At 48.8% G+C, this 19,117-nt stretch overlaps 2 protein-coding genes across 2 annotated transcripts; both read right to left on the bottom strand.

The window, feature by feature from the left end:
• Positions 1 to 18,722, bottom strand: LOC136373244 (adrenodoxin-like). The gene is made up of 3 exons (XM_066338161.1): positions 18,494 to 18,722; positions 562 to 686; positions 1 to 134 (listed from the first exon to the last, which is right to left on the bottom strand). Exons 1-3 carry the CDS (start codon positions 18,667 to 18,669, stop codon positions 1 to 3), a joined length of 435 nt encoding a protein of 144 aa, XP_066194258.1. The 5' UTR covers positions 18,670 to 18,722.
• On the bottom strand, positions 15,655 to 18,311 carry LOC136373438 (streptococcal hemagglutinin-like). The gene is made up of 2 exons (XM_066338336.1): positions 18,284 to 18,311; positions 15,655 to 18,045 (listed from the first exon to the last, which is right to left on the bottom strand). The coding sequence occupies exons 1-2, from the start codon at positions 18,309 to 18,311 to the stop codon at positions 16,667 to 16,669; spliced, it is 1,407 nt and encodes a 468-aa protein (XP_066194433.1). The 3' UTR covers positions 15,655 to 16,666.
• Positions 18,723 to 19,117: the final 395 nt, after the last annotated feature.

Here is a 19,117-nt window from a genome sequence, read left to right on the forward strand (position 1 = left end):
TTATGTGTCAGTGAGTCCGTATGCCAAGTCCAGCATGTCTAGCTCTTCATCTGAGATGGCATCAAGCTTTTGGAAGGTGTCCTTGTCAAAGATGAGGTGGCAGGTAGAGCAGGCTAATGTCCCTTCACAGGCACCTGGTGGAGAAACAAGGGAATGAGAGCAAATGAGGAAAAATAAAGGGATGAGAGAGACCATCTTTAGGAACAGTGTGAGAAAAGGCCCTTTAACATATCTGGAGCATGTCAAAAGAAATGCTAGGAAACACAACAGATAGACGCCGTTTCCAGCCTGCCTCTTCTCTGGGAGAATCACCATCAGTTTTCAAATTTTTACAGCAGCTCTATGCAGCCAAAAGCCCTGACAGAGACTGCTGGAGTGCCAGTGGTGACCGTATGAGGTTACATTGCCATCTCAGCATGGTGAGCCACCCAGCAAGCAGCTGGTGGGGAAGGGAAGCTTGTTATGGTCTTGGCAGAACACAGTGGCATATGTACTGTTGCACTATTCCTAAGTACTCACTGGCCCTAACAGCACATATACATATCCTGCTGCAACACCTACCAAATCCATCAATGGCCAAGTTGTGATTGACTACCACTTCCAGCAAACTGTCCCCTTCTTTGGCTGTGGTTGTAAGTCGCTCTCCCTCCCGATTTATAAAATGCACTGTCACCTGATCCTCAGAGCTGTAAGACAAATTTGCAAAAATCAGATGAGTCCACCCTTTTCTGCATATCCACATTTGAGGTCTTTTGGCTGAGTGCTAGAGACATGGCACTTAGAGGGAAATATGCACACAAACACTTTCTCAAAGGATTATGCCATACACATGAGAAAAAAATTCAAATGATCAGTTCTCAGTGGCAGGCAAATCTGAGTTGCCCTAAAATATTTCCCACTTTATCAAACAGCCCACAGAATAAATGTCTATCTGTGCACAAACAAGTGCAGGTGCTCTGCCCATGCTTCCCCTGCTTGGGCTGGCAGGCAGAGTATTTGCAAGTCCCAGGCCTGGGATGTTAATCCTGGGTAGAGTGATGCAATAACAAGCAAAGTGCTCAGGATCAGATACTAATCCAGCAAGAAGGGCTGTTGCTGTTCATGTTTTGCTTCCCCTTCCCAAGAGTATTACTTGACGATTGTTCCTTTTCTGCTGCTTTTTCTTCCATGAAGTGCCCAGTCCTATCCTTAACTCCATCACAAGGAGCCTTCTTGTGGTGACAAGCCCAGCCCCAGCTTACAGAGCTACCAGGTTGAGTAACTTCCTCTGAGATGATGTGATCCACGCTCAGGAAAAATTGCTAGTTATTTTGACAGCCTGCAAGATTTAATCTGGCCAAGAGTTAGGAATATGGCCATCAGCTTCTCTTAGTGATAACTTGCAGAAAGAGCATCTACAAATGAGAGGGAAACAGCATACAGTTCATCTCCTCCTGACCAGGCTCTCACACCAATCTGGAGAAGGCTGCTACCCTGACAGCAGTGTTCAGGATTTCTCACCAACATGGTATATTCTGAGACTATTATATTTGCCAGAGGAAGCACATGAGCAAACACTGTTTTTTTCTTAGTGTACATACCAAATGCTCACTTAGATATAGGAGGTCCCAGTTACCCAAATGTCCCACCTCCTGTGCTGAAAGAAGGCAGCACCCTGGAGGTGGCTGGGCCTTTTGCCCAGTAACTCTCAGTGTGGCACTGCCCAAGTGCCCATCATCTCAAAGTCCAGTGGCAGAAGCTTCTCTTTCATCAGGCTGACAGCATACACCACAGTTTTCTTCATAAAGACACCTACAGATATTTCTTTGTAAATACACAATTTAAAGACTAGCCCTCAAATGTCAAAACAAAATAAAACAATCCTCCTCATTTTTGATGGACAAATTTATTCCATTTGTATGGCAAATAGGCATGTTTCTAGGCAATGTTTGGTTTATCTTTATGAGTGAAATAATTTGTTACACAATAGAAATGGTAAAGTGATAGAATTTCACTTAGTGCTGCAACCAAATGGATTTTTCAGCTGGATAATGAGAGATGACTGCTTGCAGACACTGCTGGATCCAAAAATCCCCCAAACTGTCCACACATTTATTGTCAGAAAACTTAATTCCTGTTATCCTTGAGGCACCTAGAGCTTTAGCCAACATTAGTTGCTAGAGAATCTCTGCACCAACCTCCCACAAATCTAGTTCCCTGCAGTTCCTCTGAGTTCCAACCTTGCTTTGGCTGTTGCTGCTAGTTACGTGGGCCCCAAGGTAGCCAAGCTGCAGCCAGGGACAGCACACAGGGTATCCAGTTAGGTACAAGGAAGGACAGATGCTATTGTGAGACATCCTGCATGACTCTGGATAAGCCTGGCTGCAGAGTTCACTCTTCTCAAGAGCAGGGATGATGCCAAGCACTCCTGACCATGATGCAGAGAGCACCTTCAAGCAGCTTCCCTCTGGCTGAAGGGAACATTTAAGGTATTTGGCTGTGTTCTCAGGATTGGTGCCTCTGTTGGTGGCATAAACCCAGTCTGACGACTCCCTGTTTTCACTGTTCAGTTCAGTAACAGACTGACTTGCATACTGGTCTCATTGTCTTTATATCACTCAAATCAGTCTCAGGCTCAAGTCTCCTCTGAAAGACTCCTGCTTTTGGGTACCCAAAGCTGGGAACAAAGTCTGCAGCTTTTTATTTATTTATTTTTTTTTTAACTTTGTTTATTGGTGCTTTTGAAACAATGAATAAATTCCTTTCACGTTTTGTTAGGTAATATTGAACCAGGATTAAAAAACAAACAAACAAACAAAAACCCACACAAAAATTGGTTAGACTAAATTTTGCTTCATTTAGTCTGAACTATTTTATAATAGCCAGCAAAGCCATGGCCTGTGGGATGTGAGGAACGAGACCATCACCTTAGGTGAGCAGATACTGATGGGAGGAAGATGGTGCCAGGACCCAGCCTGAGAGATACTACTTCCTGTCCCTGGAGCTGTGGGGACCTGTCAGAGGTGCTAGTCCTGCCTCCAGAGCTCTGGGGTGTGACAGAGGGTCACACTTGTGGCTGCTGTTAGGAGCACGAAAAGACGAGGCAGGCAGCAGGAGGTCAAGCAGGAAAGCTTCTTCTTTATTTTTCTGACTCCATAATATATACAATTTTACAGACAGGCCAAGATTGGCTACACAGGTAGCCACTTCTTTGACCTCATTGGTGAACATCACCATCAATCATCTTTCTCCTCCCAGAGGAGAAGAATTTAAACAATTCTAAAAATACACATAGTTTACTTGAAGCTGTGTGAGAACAAAATGCAAACAGTGAAAAGCAGACAAACTTGAGGCAACATCTCACCCTTTTACCATTAAGAAAAGAAAAAGGGAAAAAAGAAAATGAACAACGTTCAATTTCTTGACATGGAAGTGCCATCAAAGTGATTATCGACATCTGCGTCGTCACTCAGTGGTTCCTCCACTTGTTGACCTTCATTTTGGTCATGGTCTCCTGCTTTCAACACGGCAGGGTTATTAGAACCCTGCAGCACCTTATGGTGCCTGATGGCATACAAAGCCTTTGCCAATTGACTGTGCGGGGTTTCACCCTGCATTCCCCGTTTTTGTTTTGAAGAACCCAGGCCTCAGGGGCACAACACGGTCTTCACCAAATGAAACAAAGCAACATTGCTGATTCCCTTCAAAACTGAATGACCCAACCGCTGTGCCATGTCGTCCACAGAAACGGAATCCATGACTAAATTGAAAGGTTCCTGGGAAAACTTTGGAAATGCCATGACGGTAGCCCTCAATACAACCAACTGGGCTGCTCCATCCTCATGACCTTCCAAAACCTGACCCTCAGATCCATCCTTCCAAGCAACAATGGCCCGTCGTGTCCTTCCTGAACCGTCTGTGAAGACAGCAGGTCCTTGCACTGGCTTCTGACTATTTCTGGGCCGCAAAAAAATTTCAAACAATTTTTGCCACTTGCAATAGCTCATGGCTGGGCAGATGACAAGTGACCTGCCCTAAAAAATTTTCCAGAGCATTTGGCAGAGAAACACTGCTTGCAAAGCTCCAGCCAAATTTCTCCCTGTCCTGGGTTGTAGTTTAGGATGTATTCTATCACCATCTTCAGTTAATGGCCCATCAGTCCCTTGTGAATGACTCAGAGATAACTGCCTCTGGGAGTTATCTCTCTCTTTAATGGGCCATCTAGGCCCTCTTCCATGACTCGTCATCCCATTGTGAGATGCTCCGCCCATGGGGAAGAGCCAAGCATTCTCACCTGGATATAAGCTGGGATTTGGGACAGTAGAAGCAGCCTTCACCCGCTGGATTCCCAGAGGACCGGAGCTCCCAGACCTTTCTACAAGATTTCTGTTTCAGGAAGACCACCTCGTCTGGACTGCTTCCACCACCCTGATCAGGTTGTATTCTGACTCTGTCAGTGGTTTTTCTTTTGTATTTATTTTATTTTATTCTATTTTATTTTCCTTTTCTTCTCATTAAATTTTATTTCTGACTTAGAGCCTCTTACTTGGTTTGTTTTTTAAACCACAACATATTTTTGGCGCCCAACGTGGGGCAGAGGCAATAAGAAAAGTCAGAAATTACAATTTTATTGAAGAAGACACCTGTCTGTTATGATGCCCAACATGCTTACATGTGTCTTATACCTATCTCTCTATATTTTTCCGAACGTGGGGCACTATCTGCCGGCCTTAATACTCCTGCGTAGACCAGGATATGGTACTAAAATTGCTTTACTGCTCTATTATGTCCATTGCTTGATAAAATCTGAGGCAATGAACATTATTCAGAATATATACCCAGTTTTGTATTTTTGTTCTAGTCTAGGATGCTACGTCTGGAGCCTCAACAATCTCACCCAGCCCCTGTGGGGAGGAGTAAAGAATGATTTTTTCCAGCTTTTCAGGAAGGACACAGCAGTTTTTGAAAATATTGAGTACCCTCTGGATGCCAAGGACAGCATGATGTTCTTGTTAGTCTTGCTTGGTTTTCTCTGTACGGCCCGCACCATGCTTAGAATCAAAACACTGCATGGTGTGTTGGAGCATGTTCTTAAAGAAGTAGAAGAGGTAAAAAGAAGCAAGGTTAAGGGACCAGCTCAAGAAATCCAGTTTTTGGGGGTCAAATGGCAAGATGGTCGTCGCCAAATCCCCACAGAGATAATCAACAAGATCACTGCCATGTCCGCACCTACCAACAAAAAGGAAACACAAGCTTTCCTAGGTGCCATAGGCTTTTGGAGGATGCATATTCCTGAGTACAGTCAGATCGTGAGCCCTCTCTACTTGGTGACCCGCAAGAAGAACGATTTCCACTGGGGGCCTGAACAGCAACAAGCTTTTGTTCAGATCAAGCAAGAGATTGCTCATGCAGTAGCCCTGGGCCCAGTCAGGACGGGACCAGATGTGAGGAATGTGCTTTACTCCGCAGCTGGAAACAATGGTTTGTCTTGGAGCCTTTGGCAGAAAGTGCCTGGGGAGACTCGAGGCCGACCATTGGGATTCTGGAGCAGAAGTTACAGAGGCTCCGAGGCCAACTACACTCCCACAGAGAAGGAGATCTTGGCCGCCTATGAAGGAGTTCAAGCCGCCTCAGAAGTGATTGGCACTGAAACACAGCTGCTTTTGGCACCCCGACTGCCAGTGCTGGGGTGGATGTTTAAGGGAAAGGTTCCTTCCACACATCATGCCACCGATACCACATGGAGCAAATGGATTGCCCTCATTACACAGCGCGCCCGCATTGGAAACCCAAATCGCCCTGGGATTCTGGAAGTTATAACGAACTGGCCGGAAGGTGAAACTTTTGGATTATCGTCTGAAGAAGAAGAAGAAGAAGAAAAGCAAGTAACACGCGCTGAGGAAGCCCCACCATATAATGAGCTACCGGAGACTGAAAGACAATATGCTCTGTTCACTGATGGCTCCTGCCGAATTGTAGGAGCTAACCGGAAATGGAAAGCTGCAGCATGGAGCCCCACACGACAAGTTGCACAAGCTACCGAGGGACAAGGTGGATCGAGTCAAGTTGCAGAGCTTAAAGCTGTCCAGCTGGCTTTAGAAATTGCTGAACGAGAAAAGTGGCCGAGGCTTATCTCTACACTGACTCATGGATGGTAGCTAATGCTCTGTGGGGATGGCTGAATCGCTGGAAAAAGGCCAATTGGCAGCGCGGAGGAAAACCCATCTGGGCCGCTGACATTTGGCAAGACATCACCGCCCGAGAGGCTGACCGTGAAGGTTCGACATGTGGATGCGCATATGCCCAAAAGCCGGGCTAATGAGGAGCATCGCAACAACGAGCAGGTAGACAAAGCTGCCAAGGTGAAAGTATCACAAGTAGATCTAGATTGGCAGCACAAGGGAGAATTATTCCTAGCTCGTTGGGCCCATGATGCCTCTGGTCATCAGGGAAGAGATGCAACATATCGATGGGCCCGTGACCGAGGGGTGGACCTCACTATGGACAGCATCTCACAGGTCATCCACAACTGTGAGACCTGCGCTGCAATCAAACAAGCCAAGCGAATGAAGCCTCTGTGGTATGGTGGACGATGGCTGAAGTACAGGTACGGGGAAGCCTGGCAAATTGACTATATCACCCTTCCCCAAACACGCCAAGGAAAGCGGTACGTGCTGACCATGGTGGAAGTCACCACTGGATGACTGAAAACCCACCCTGTGCCCCATGCCACTGCCCGGAACACCATCCTGGGCCTTGAAAAACAAATCCCGTGGAAACACGGCACCCCTGAGAGAATTGAGTCGGACAATGGGACCCATTTCAAGAACAACCTTATAAACACCTGGGCTAGAGAACATGGTATTGAATGGATATACCACATTCCTTATCATGCACCAGCTGCCGGGAAAGTTGAACGGTGCAACGGACTATTAAAGACTGCCCTGAAGGCACTTGGTGGGGAAACCTTCAAGAATTGGGAACTAAACTTAGCCAAAGCCACATGGATAGTTAACACCCGAGGGTCTATCAATCGAGGTGGTCCTGCCCAGTCTGAACCCTTACACACAGTGGATGGAGACAAAGTACCTGTGGTACACATGAAGGGCATTTTAGGAAAGAGTGTTAGGATTAATCCCACTTCAGGCAAAGGCAGACCCGTCCATGGGATTGTCTTTGCTCAAGGACCTGGCTACACTTGGTGGGTAATGCAGAAAGATGGAGAAACCCGTTGTGTACCACAGGGAGACTTAATTTTAAGTGAGAGCAGTGTGTAAGGTTTCATTCTGTATGTATATATGCATTCATCTGTAAGAATGTATTGATTTAGGCATGTTGTAGATGGTAATAGAATAAGGGGTGGATTGTCCTGGGTTGTAGTTTAGGATGTATTCTATCACCATCTTCAGTTAATGGCCCATCAATGCCTTTTGCATGACTCAGAGATAACTCCCTCTGGGAGTTATCTCTCTCTTTAATGGGCCATCAAGGCCCTCTTCCATGACTCATCATCCCATTGTGAGATGCTCCGCCCATGGGGAAGAGCCAAGCATTCTCACCGGGATATAAGCTGGGATTTGGGACAGTAGAAGCAGCCCTCACCCACTGGATTCCCAGAGGACCGGGGCTCCCAGACCTTTCTACAAGATTTCTGTTTCAGGAAGACCACCTCGTCTGGACTGCTTCCACCACCCTGATCAGGTTGTATTCTGACTCTGTCAGTGGTTTTTCTTTTTGTATTTATTTTATTTTATTCTATTTTATTTTCCTTTTCTTCTCATTAAATTTTATCTCTGACTTAGAGCCTCTCACTTGGTTTGTTTTCAAAACCACAACACTCCCGTAAGACTGAGAGTATGAATCTTGCAAAATCCGCACCCATCAATCTGCAAGCACTGTCGCCTGCATTTAATTATCAATCAAGCAATGAGCTCAAACAATGCAATTGCCGTCCTGTGGGAAGCATGGTGGGCGACGGCACATCAGCCCGCACCATCTTCATGCCTCCCACCACAGCATTAACTTTTCAGAGGTCTTGTAACAACCTCCATGTCCCAGACTTCTTTCTGAGGCAGGAAACAGAGACATTCCAGGGACTGGTAGAAAGTTCCAGATGATCCTGGACCAACTGCTCCCAAACCAAGTCACGAAGGGCGACGAAGTCGTCTTGAAGAAGGGTCCATCCCAGACGCTAAGCAGCAAGGGAGAAACTTGCAATGGCCATTCCAAAGACAGACAGAGTAAAAGTCGTCTCAGGACAGTCTCTGGCCAGAACAGTCCAGTGAATGTCAGGCAGCCCAGTAGCTTCAGAGCAGCCTCCTTCTCGCCACCGGCACTCTGTCCTGTGAACAGAAGACTCAAAAAACACAATTTGAGCAATTCAGGTCCCTTCAGGGACAGTGACAGGGGCGGGTGGGTGTGGAAACTCTGCTCGCCCAGCAGACCTCTATTGGGAAGACACTCGTGTCTGAGCACGCTTCCTTTTCACGCTCCACTGCCCATTTCCCGAGCTCGATAGAGGCTGGCCATTCACATGAACTGTGGCCTTACAGTCATTGGCTGTGTGATTTGGCCTTCCACACCGTCCACAGAGAAACAAAGGAGTGGTCCCCTTTCGAAATCGTTTCCCTTTTTTCCCTTTTGTGCTGCCGGCCTGAGCATTTGCTTGTTTCTGCTTCCCACCCTGCTGCCCCTTTCAGGTTGGCCACAGGGTGATAGCCACGGCAACCACCTTAGCACCTGTGGTGCTCAGTTTGGCACAGGCCTCGGCCATTTGCAAGAGTGAGGGATCACCTGGAAGGGCCTCAGTGATCCTCCTGCACTCTGCATTACAGTTGCTCATCGCCAGATGCTTGAGCAACATCATTCTGGTATTAAAATCATCCACCTGTCACTCAACCAAAGCTGTCAGCCTCCCTGCGAATTGCAGAAAGGGTTCATCAGTCCCCTGAAGAATCGTGGCAAAAGACTGTTTTGGTGCAGACAACTCCATTGTCTGTACCAAAGCTGCCGTGCCAACTTTCTGGCACTGCTCCAGTACCAAGGGCTCACAGGTGATCTGCCTATTAACATCAGCAAACTCACCTATACCCAGCAGCACGTCTGGCCCGACCCCATACCTAGGGTCATCTTGATGAGCCAGCAAATTCTGTGCTGCAGTCTTTTCAGCCAATTGAGACCACTTGGACTCAAATAGGTCATATTCGACCGGCTGAAAGAGAACCTTGCCCAAACACCGAATGTCATAAGGAGGTAATACGTCTGTGTCTATCAGCCGGAGTACCTGCATCATCTCCGGAGACCCCAGACCGTATTTACCAACCCTCTCTCGAAGATCAACCAAAGCCTGCCAAGACAAATGGGCATGTTTCTTGCGACCAGCTTCCCGAAGCACAGGGAAAGCTCGCAGACCGCCCGTCGAGGCATCATCGTCCTCTGAATCCTGTCGCGCAGAATCCACGGCGACAGAGGCAGGTGCCTGTCTTGCAGCACCTGCAGAGCTGGGGAATTCATCCCTGCCCTTCAGGGGGCGCCGTGCCGAACCACAGCTACCCACGGCATCAGCCTTGGCTCGGACATCCTCCCAAAAACGCGCGCGATCCCGCGGCCGGACCGTCACCTGACATGGTGGCAGCGTCCAACGGCCACCCGAAGGCGACCTGGCGTCCCGGGACCCCTTTGCCATGGGTGAACACCGGCCTGTCGCCAGCCGCACCGTCCCCCCTAAAAGTAAAAACTGCGGAGCCGCTCCGGCTCAGCGCGGGGGGGGAACGCAGCGCCTTGAGGGACTTGCCGTGCGGCACCGCTTCCAGGGACACGGGCGACTGGGGGGGAGAAGCCACGGGGGAAGGAGAGGGGCTCCCGGGGGGTGAAAGACTCGCTGGAGAGCCAGGCTGTACAGCCCGAAGGCCACCCGAGCGCCACCTCCCCCACGCATCTCTCGGCGGAGCCACGGCTGCGGGAGGGGCTGCGGGTACCGCTCCCAGCACGGTCCCCCCGGCCGCCCGAACTACAATGGTGGGCGGCCCTCCCGCCCGCTGCGGGGCCGGCCTCTCACTCTCCGGGGCCGTGCTCCCCCGGGCAGACTTGGCTGGCCTCCCGGAGCCGCGCCCAGAGCCGTGTGGGGACTGCGGGCCCCCGCCGCGCGGGTCCGGGGCCGCTTCGCTCGGCCCCTCGGGACGGCGCGAACCCACGCCGTCCTCCTCCACGAAATATCTCGTGAAATCCCACAATGAGGGCAGTCCACTGTGACCGCCCCCCCTCCCCGGTCCAAACGCGCTCTTGGCGCTTCACTCTCCGGGAATGCACGGGGAGGGGAAGGGACCTTCTGCTGCCGCCTCCGCGGCACCGGAGTCGGCGGCGCTGGTAGCGCCGGTCCCGCTGGGCTTCCGCAAGTCCTAAGATCCCCCGCACTCCAATGCTTGCGGGGTGCGGGTACGGGCGAGATCCGCTCCGCGGGCCCCGCGCCCTCCTCAGCTGCCGCGCTGAGGGAGGACAGGCTTTCCTCACTCCCGCGCCTGAGTGGGGCAGGAATCGTTGTTCCCGCCGGCACCGCGCGAGCGGGGGTAGGGGCTAAATCCCCTCCGCTCCAGCGGCGCGTCTGCAGTGCGGGGACAGGAGAAAAGGCACCACCATCTCCCCTGGGACCTAGCCTGGGAGACAGCATCAGGCGGGAGCCATCCTCTGAAGCCCCAGAACTGGGAGGCTGCATACCGAGCAGCACCCTTTCCAGCCTTTTCCAGGTCATTAGCAACCACAAAAATCCACCCCAGCAAGCGCCTTGAACATGTGCAGTAGGCGGGACCCTTAGGTCCGCCACTCCAATGTAGAGAAAGCAGCCTGAACGGTGGAGAGAAAACCATGGCTTCTAGCATAATAGAACAAGTCTTGGAAGTCCTCTCCAGATACAGAGGCTCCCTCCCTCTCTAGTGAAATGAATAAAATGTAAGAGATTCCCATTTTTGACACAGTCTGTCATTTGTTAAGAAAGTTATGCTGTTTAAAATGTTATGCCAGTTGTAACCTGTCTGTTAAGAAAGTTATGCTGTTTGTACCAAAATTTGTACCCTCAAAACCTTATTCCAAGTTGTATACCCCCTCTAAAACCCCGGGTTCCCTTCCCCTTCCGTCGGGCTAGGCTGTCGCCGTTCCCCGCCGGCTCCTCAAACTGCCGGCCCCGCCTAATAGGAAAATCCAAGGACTTCCATGATGCACCGCTCCAAACCGAAGTGCAGTTGCCGGCAAACGGACCCAAAAGCCGTGACCCAGCACAAAATCCAAATAAAAGGGAGACACTACAACAACGAGAAGACCCTCAGCTACCTAAGGACTGAATTCTGCTTCTGCCGCCTCACCATGACCAAAAAGAGACTGGGAAACAGTGACACCCCTAGACCACACGAGCCCAGCTGAGTTCCTGGGGATTCCCGCAAGGCTGGAACTCCCGATTCTGCAACAAGAACAGCAGATTCGACTGACACCTCCTCCTCAGCGGCGGCCCGAACGAGAACGGCGACAAGAGCGAGAATGGCGACAAGAGCGAGAACGACAACAGGAGCGAGAACGACAACAGGAGCGGCGACGGCGCAGGCGACCCCTCGAGTTTCCCCTTGAAAGAACTGACTAATAAAGGCCTTTCAAAGGAGCAGGTCTCCTGGCCCATTTTTAACATCTAGGACCCCAAACCAGAGGTCCATCATGAGGGCATCATCCGAGGAAGAGGTAGAGGTCATCATCTCTTACCACTTGTGACCTCAGACACACAGAAGGCTGAACTCCTTTTTCACCGTCGGGGTCACCACTTGTGACGGAGGGTCACACTTGTGGCTGCTGTTAGGAGCACGAAAGGACGAGGCAGGCCAGCAGGAGGTCAAGCAGGAAAGCTTCTACTTTATTTTCCTGACTCCATAATATATACAATTTTACAGACAGGCCAAGATTGGCTACACAGGTAGCCACCTCTTCAACCTCGTTGGTGAACATCACCATCAATCATCTTTCTCCTCCCAGAGGAGAAGAATTTAAACAATTCTAAAAATACACATAGTTTACTTGAAGCTGCGTGAGAACAAAATGCAAACAGTGAAAAACAGGCAAACTTGAGGCAACACTGGGGAACCACAGCTAGTGGCTGGGAACCAGCTCGTGAAGGTGACAAAGAGGCACAAGAGTGCTTGGGCCCATTTCCACAGCAGGAACTACTGCAGGCTCCCTGCCAGCCTTTCCTCTCTCTGCTTTAGGGATAGTTCAGGAAGAGATGGTAAAATAAATGTAATTTGTGTATCTCCTAGACTAGTATGATCTGGGTCAGACTGTAATCTGCTAGGCATTGAGAGAGAGATCCAACCAACATCGCAGAAACTACAATAAACTATTTTGCTATCTGACCTTAGAGAAAAGTCATAGTGATAACCCTGCTTGGTAGGATTTATGAAGACTCATTATCAATGGGATTTCTTTCTAATTGGTTTGTTGCTTATGCAATTATCTCTGGAAGTACTTGTAGGCTTCTTGCTGGTTTGTATGGCCTTGGAAAGTATCTTTTAGGGAAAACATTGACAGGGGAAGAACTACTTTCTTGAAATCTCCTTTGCCTCTTGTGTCACAAAAGGTTTGAGATAATATTTTTTAAAAGGGAATAATCAGTTGGCATACACTGAATTTTCAGTGATGAATTTATCACTTCCTGGTAAGATCTTTTCAAACCTCTGACCATGTGTCCTCCAACTTTGTCCCAGGTTTACTGTAAAAAAAGCAAAGAGAATAAATATGGATTAAATGAAAGCAGTTAAGCCATCACCTTCAGTAGCACTTCAAGTCTCTCTCCCTCCTGATGCCACCACTTGCAAAGCCAAGGTGATCTGGAGCTTTGCAGTCCCACTCCTCAGTCCCCACCTTGTGAGCTTGAAGCTGGACCCCAGGCTGCTGCTGGAAGATGTCAGCTCTCTGCACACATCCTGGCAGGATGGCAAGGGAGGGAGCAGCTTCTGGCTTGGAAGAGTTCCTCTTCAGAGTGTGGATGACTTCTGAAGAAAGAGTTTCTAGGACAAGCTGTTAGAATTGAAATGCAGGGAGTCAAATTAGCCTGTGCTACTCTGGTGGGGCTGTCTGTCCCTCGAAGGTGTCATGGGATAATGGAGAGGCCTCTGCACAAAGGAGCTACCTGCAAAGGATGAGGGACAGTATGTCTTGGAAGACTGGCTTTCCTGACAGTTGAAACATCAGAAATAGAATTGGAAAGTTTAAAGTAAACTACAGCTGCCTCAGGCACTTCCATCACGTTTCTGTCAGCCTGCAGGATAAGGAAAGAAATAATATATCCTGAGCAGAAATAAGATGAGGTTGAACTGCATGAATCATTTCTCTTCAAGGCAGATGAGCTGGACTTCTTTGGCCTTGGTCTAAATTGGGAGCAGGCCCTGGAGGCTCCTCGCTTCCTGGATGGGTGACCATGTAACACGACTTCCCAAGAGCCTGCATCCGGTGGGGCATTGAGTAGGGCTTTCAGTATGTGACAGGCCAGTGTGGTCTAAATGATCTGAAAAAGGGCAGAGAAAGAAGGGAAACCTGTTTGTGTCTCAGGGCTATACATTAAGGGAAAATGTGGCCTTTCTGGGGCAGAAAGCCAACCAAGTGTCTGTGTATTTGTTATTTCTTGTTTTGAGCAAGCTGGGGGCTGTGGAACATTTTCAAGATTGGTCTCTGAGTTGCATTATTTTCTGGCTCATGGAAAAGGAGGGCTTCAAATTTCCAAGCCCAAAACTCTGGTTTGTGCTACGTTTTGCAGGATTTTGTTTAAAATAAATAAAAATGCTATAATACAGAGCTGGGTTAGAGCAGCTATCCAGGGAACTGTGCCCACATTAGGCAGCCTAAGATGAGGCAAGGAAAACTGTGTGTTTTTCCCTGCCTCTCCCAGCATTTCTCTAAACTAATCTCTTTCTAAGTTTCTTGTGATCCTTTTAGGTGATGCAAATGGTGAGCTCTTACTCTGCATTTGGTTTAGGTCCCCTTTGTTTGACCTGAGCCCAGCCACTGAGTTTACAATCTATTTGTATGCTCAGAATACAGAATCATCTCTCTTCCAAAAATAGGCAGACTTTTCTTATAATATTTAGTGCTGTCTCACCTTCTTGAAAAGACAGGAGTAATGCCTAGACTGCTGTGCTGGCAGAAGGCTTCTTGCCAGTGTGGCCAGCATGGCAGACCTGGGCTGGGAGGTGAGTGTGTTTCACAGCAGTTCAGTGCAAATGCCACCACTCTGACATGGGGGAGAGGGGAGCAAGAGCAAGGGAACAAAAGGTGACAACACCACAATGACAACTTGTGTGTCTTTTATTAAAACAGTTACAACTGTAGCTCTGTAAAAAAAAAAAAAAAAAAAAAAAAGAGACTGTGGATGCCTTGTTGCTGTTCATGTGTAAGGAAAATTATGGTGGTGGTGGTGGTGTGTTATGATTATATGCACCTTTCATTATACAAGGCTCACAAATGTGATCTGGGACAGAGAGTGCCACATCTGAGAGTTAAACACCCTTCATCTAACAAAACAAACTGTATACACTTTGGAAAGTGGGCTCTGGGCATCCCCCTGGTTCCCTTGCCCTAGTATTTGATGATGTGAATTTGAAGTGCTGGGCCAGGTTCCTGACACTGACCCTCATAGGCACCTGGCAGATGAGTGGAGGGATCTGACACTAGATAATCTAACAGAGGTGGCTTTCCCCTCTGTGCAAGGACTGAATCATGGCAGCTGTCATGCAGCTCCAGCTCTGGCTATTTGCAGACACTCAGCAGCTTGCAGGGATACTTATTCTACAAGCACAACCTTTCAGTCATTAGGATTCATGTATTTCTTTTCCTTCACCCATTCACTGTTCACTGAGTAAAAGGATTGTCTCTCTGACAGATACCACCATAGAAAACTCCCATGTAACTTTCAAATGAACCATTCCAAACCTTTTAACCTTTGAGACTTTTCCCACCATTTTCTTAAAACAACCTGTCAAACTAATGTGGTGCTCTCAGCATCTTTTTAGAGCTCAGCTGGCAGTGTCACAATCCTCTAACAAGTCCCATTACGTCTGTGGCACTTCTTAGCACGGCTTCAGGAGTCCACTGGCTGCATTTCTTTGGTGGTCCTTACAAGCAGCCTGCTTAGCACATCCCTGCCTGGAATTCCCCAAACTTAATTGTGCTGGAGCGCACAGGGCCACATACTCTGCTGAGTGGGAACTCAGTGTTTCTCTGAGCCAGCATCAGTAATGAAGCCTGCACAGTTTCAGTGTATGGACTGACAACTTTCTGGCCAGATGTGACTTTGCTTCAGCATCTATGCAACAACATTCCTGACAACTTCCACAGCTCCTTGACCTCGTGCTAAAACCAAGCCCTGCTCAAGCCCCTCTCAGCATGACTAGGAATTTGGCCAGTTGCCTCATCCACACTGCCTCTAGAAAGGGGCATCAGCATTGACAGAAAATTGTCAACTTTCACTAGGACTGAAACTCCTAGCTACTGAGCTGCTCCCAGAGGACACAGAAGAACATTCACAGCCCTGTCAAAGTGACATTACTAAAATTCTTTATAGCAACTGTGTCTCTGTCAAATGCTAACTTTGGGGAAGGTATGAGAAGAAAGAATCACTGTGTAATTAATTCCAGAAAAAAGCAGTCTTGGGCTTAACATGTTACACATGCTGTCTGTCAGTGAATGCTGGACTTTGGACTCTGGGCTCCAGCTGCTGATTTTGGAACCCAGCCTCAACCAATAATGGATGTGGGCTGTGAGCTAGACCTGAGCAGACAACAGATGAGCAGAGTGAAGCAGCAGTAATTTCTGGAATGAAGGTGAAGGATTTTCCTTTGGATGAATGGTTGTGATGAACAGTGAATAATGGTGGGGTTTGTGCAAGTGTAAAGATTTTAAACTAATTTATATGGAGCATTAGCTGTCCCTGTTGTCCAGTCATCCACACACATCAGCAGCTGACTGGAGAAAATAAAGCAATGTTTCTCTTTTCCTGCTATAAAAGAAAAATGGAGTCAGGCCCTGTACAGGTCAGCTAATTCAAGGACAGGGAGAGTCTGGTGGTATTCACTCCACTCCACACCCAGCCAGTGAAGTCTCTTCCATCAGAAAAGGGCATAAAGAAAACACAAGAACAGCCCCCCCTACCTCCCACCAAAATGAGTATTGAACCCCATCATTACATACACATTAGTGTCACTTTACACTTGTTGCCCCATGCAGCCTGGTAAATTCTTCACACCCTGATCATATATTACAGAATATTTTCTGTTGCACATACACAAAAATATTTAGTTCCTCCACATCCATCGCCTTAGACAAATGTCTCTTCTGCAAACACTGCTGTGTCACACTCCTCTGCGGCCACCTCTGCCAGAGGCTGCCTCCTGAGCCACTCCACCCTGCTCTGGAGTTCCTTCTCCACCACTTCCACCTCTGCTGTGGGACAGGGCTTGGTTTCATCGTGCTTGAAATAGTCCCTGATGGTGTTTCAGATGGAGTCAGGGAGGATGATGCGGATGGTGTGGCTGAACATGTCAAAGCCCTTGCTCTGTGTTGATGCCTGCACCATTTCCACTGGTTGTCTCTCCAGCTCCTCAGGAGCAGAGGCTCTTTGGGAGCTCTCTCTGTGCTTGGCCTGCAGGGGTGGGACTGTTGGTTAATGGTGGTAGTGCCTGGAGATGGACTGCAGGACAAGGAGGGTATTCTGTCCATAGAAAACTGTCTGGGGGACGTGGACTCTCACAGTTGGCAAGCTCTTGGACAGGCTCTGCTCACTGCTGCTGCTGGGTGAGTCTCTGCTGCTGGTGTTTGTCACAGGTCTCTCCTCTTCTCCCACTTGAGACCCCCAAGAGCTTTCTTTATTTGAGGCCACATAAAAAGTTATCTTGGTGCGCTTCAGGCTTTCCTGGCTCAGAGGGCAGTTATCAATGCCTTTGATTTCTATGTTCTTCACTGTCTTCTCCCTGTGCTGCTGGTGGCTGACCTGTGGGGATGTCTCACTGGATGGGCTGGCAGCTGGGTACTCAGGACTTTGCTCAAACTCTTTGGTATAATCCCGGCTCCTGAGCCCTGGGCCAGGGCACCCTGAACAACTCAGCTGTCTCTCCTCTTCTTCTATGTCAGTGAATGGGCTTCCCATGGCAGCTCTGCTGACACATGGAAAACTTTTCTGCTCTCCAGAGCAACGACTGCTCTCTCCAGCCTTGGGTTCATCCTCATGAAAACTGTCCAGATTGCACAGATGTAAAGGCACAGATGTGAAGGATTTGTGCCACTCTTTTTGGGACCTCTTGGCAGCCATGGGAGACACAGCATGAAGCCTGGCAGAAGTGCCAAACATGAATGGGAGGGATGAGACATCTGTGGGGCTAATGGCTGATGACTCTGAGCAGTAGGAGAAAGCACTGTCTAAGGAGCTGAGTGAGGAGGCAGATGGGGAGGTGGTGGTAGAGGACAGGCTGGAGAAGCTGGACCTGTTGGACAGGCTGGACTTCTGAAGGCTGAACTGCTTCACCCTGGAGGTGGTCTGGAGTGATTGCCACAAGTTCTGGCTGGCCTTATTAACCCCAGGGCTTAGGCCTTCATCAATCAGCTTCTGGCTATCCATCTGCAGCTGCCTGAGGCTGTGGATGTAGTCTGTGTGGCTGCTCGTGGTGGTGGCATCGCAGCTGGACTGGTGGGCCACTGGCTCGTGGCTCTGTGCGGGCAGCTGGGAGCTGAGGCAGACACTGGGTTCTGAGGAGGACCAGTCCCTGGCCGGGCTGAGCGAGCGTATGGAGCCAATTGAACAGAAGGAGCCATCCTCCTCCAGCAGCTCATAGCTCTCTGCACTGGTGTTGGTCTGGGCTTTGCTTTGGTAGCAGGCTGTGATCTCATTGAACAAGTCCCAGTCTTCCTGATCCTCATCAAGTAAGCTGCTGGGTGTTTCAAAAATGGCATCTTTTTCAGATTCCAGGTGGTGCTTTGGCCCTTCTGGATCACAAGTGGAAAACTCCAGCTCATCAGAAGAATCATCATGCTGAGCCAAGCCTATGCCTGGGGCAGAGGACACAAATTAATTTGTTGCCATATGTACAGTACCTCACAACCAAAACAGGAAAATTATATCAAGCCAATGGAAAAACAAAGATGATCCATTATTCTCACAGGAAATAATAAAAAAGACTGGCTTGATTACCAGTTTTCACCACTGGCCTGTATTCATAGGATAGTTAACAGAGACAACTCCATCTCTTTCCATACAAATCATGTGGTTTAGCTTTACAGAACTAACCTGGAAAATAAAAATACTGCTGGGACATGGCAGTGCTAAGGCTACACTAAATTCTTTCAATGGCTAGAGTAGGTTTAACAGCAGCCACAGAGAAAGACAACCATCCCTGGGGACACATTGGAGTTTGGCCTCTCTCCTCTTCCTGTCATGGGGCAAGGCAGAGGTGCATGCCCGTCCCTTTGGATGCAAGCAAGGTAGCATTTGACTCACCTTGATTCCCCAGGGCCATCCTGGAACCCGTGCGTGGAGCTGAAGCCTCTTTCTGACCACCACTTTGCTGGGCTGTGGTGCTGCTCAGTCACACCACAGAGAAAAATGAGGCGAATTTTGTTCACGTTCAGTCCACTCCGCAAGGGCCGCAGGAGCCCCAAGATGCTGTGAGCCATCCTGCTGCTGTGGGCCCCACTCCGTGCCCCCTGAGCTGTCCTTTGATGCAAGGACAGCTTGATTAGGGACTTATACGTACAGCTGGGGAGGATGGGGGAGGAAGGAAAGGAAAAAAAAAAAAAAAAAAAAAAAAAAGAGGAGTAGGACAGCCTCCTTGGGGGTGGAGGGAGGAGGGAGGGGAAGCAGGAAGGAAGGAAAGATGGGCAAAGGGATTGTGCTTGAATCTTGCTGCAGTCCAGCCCATCAGGGCATGGGAATTGGTTGAAGCACAGGAACATGAGAAACATCACCTCCACGTGCCAGTTTCCGAGCAATGCTCACTTTGGTCTCCTTACAGACTTCCCTTTTAGGAGCCAGAACTAAATCCAGTTTCAGGAGAAATATTCATTGTGATGTCTGATCATACAAGGAGTTGCAAGTTGAGGGCTGGATGAACAGAGGCAGGAG

The sequence above is a fragment of the Sylvia atricapilla genome, chromosome W (assembly GCF_009819655.1).
Source record: "Sylvia atricapilla isolate bSylAtr1 chromosome W, bSylAtr1.pri, whole genome shotgun sequence".
Taxonomy (NCBI): domain Eukaryota; kingdom Metazoa; phylum Chordata; class Aves; order Passeriformes; family Sylviidae; genus Sylvia; species Sylvia atricapilla.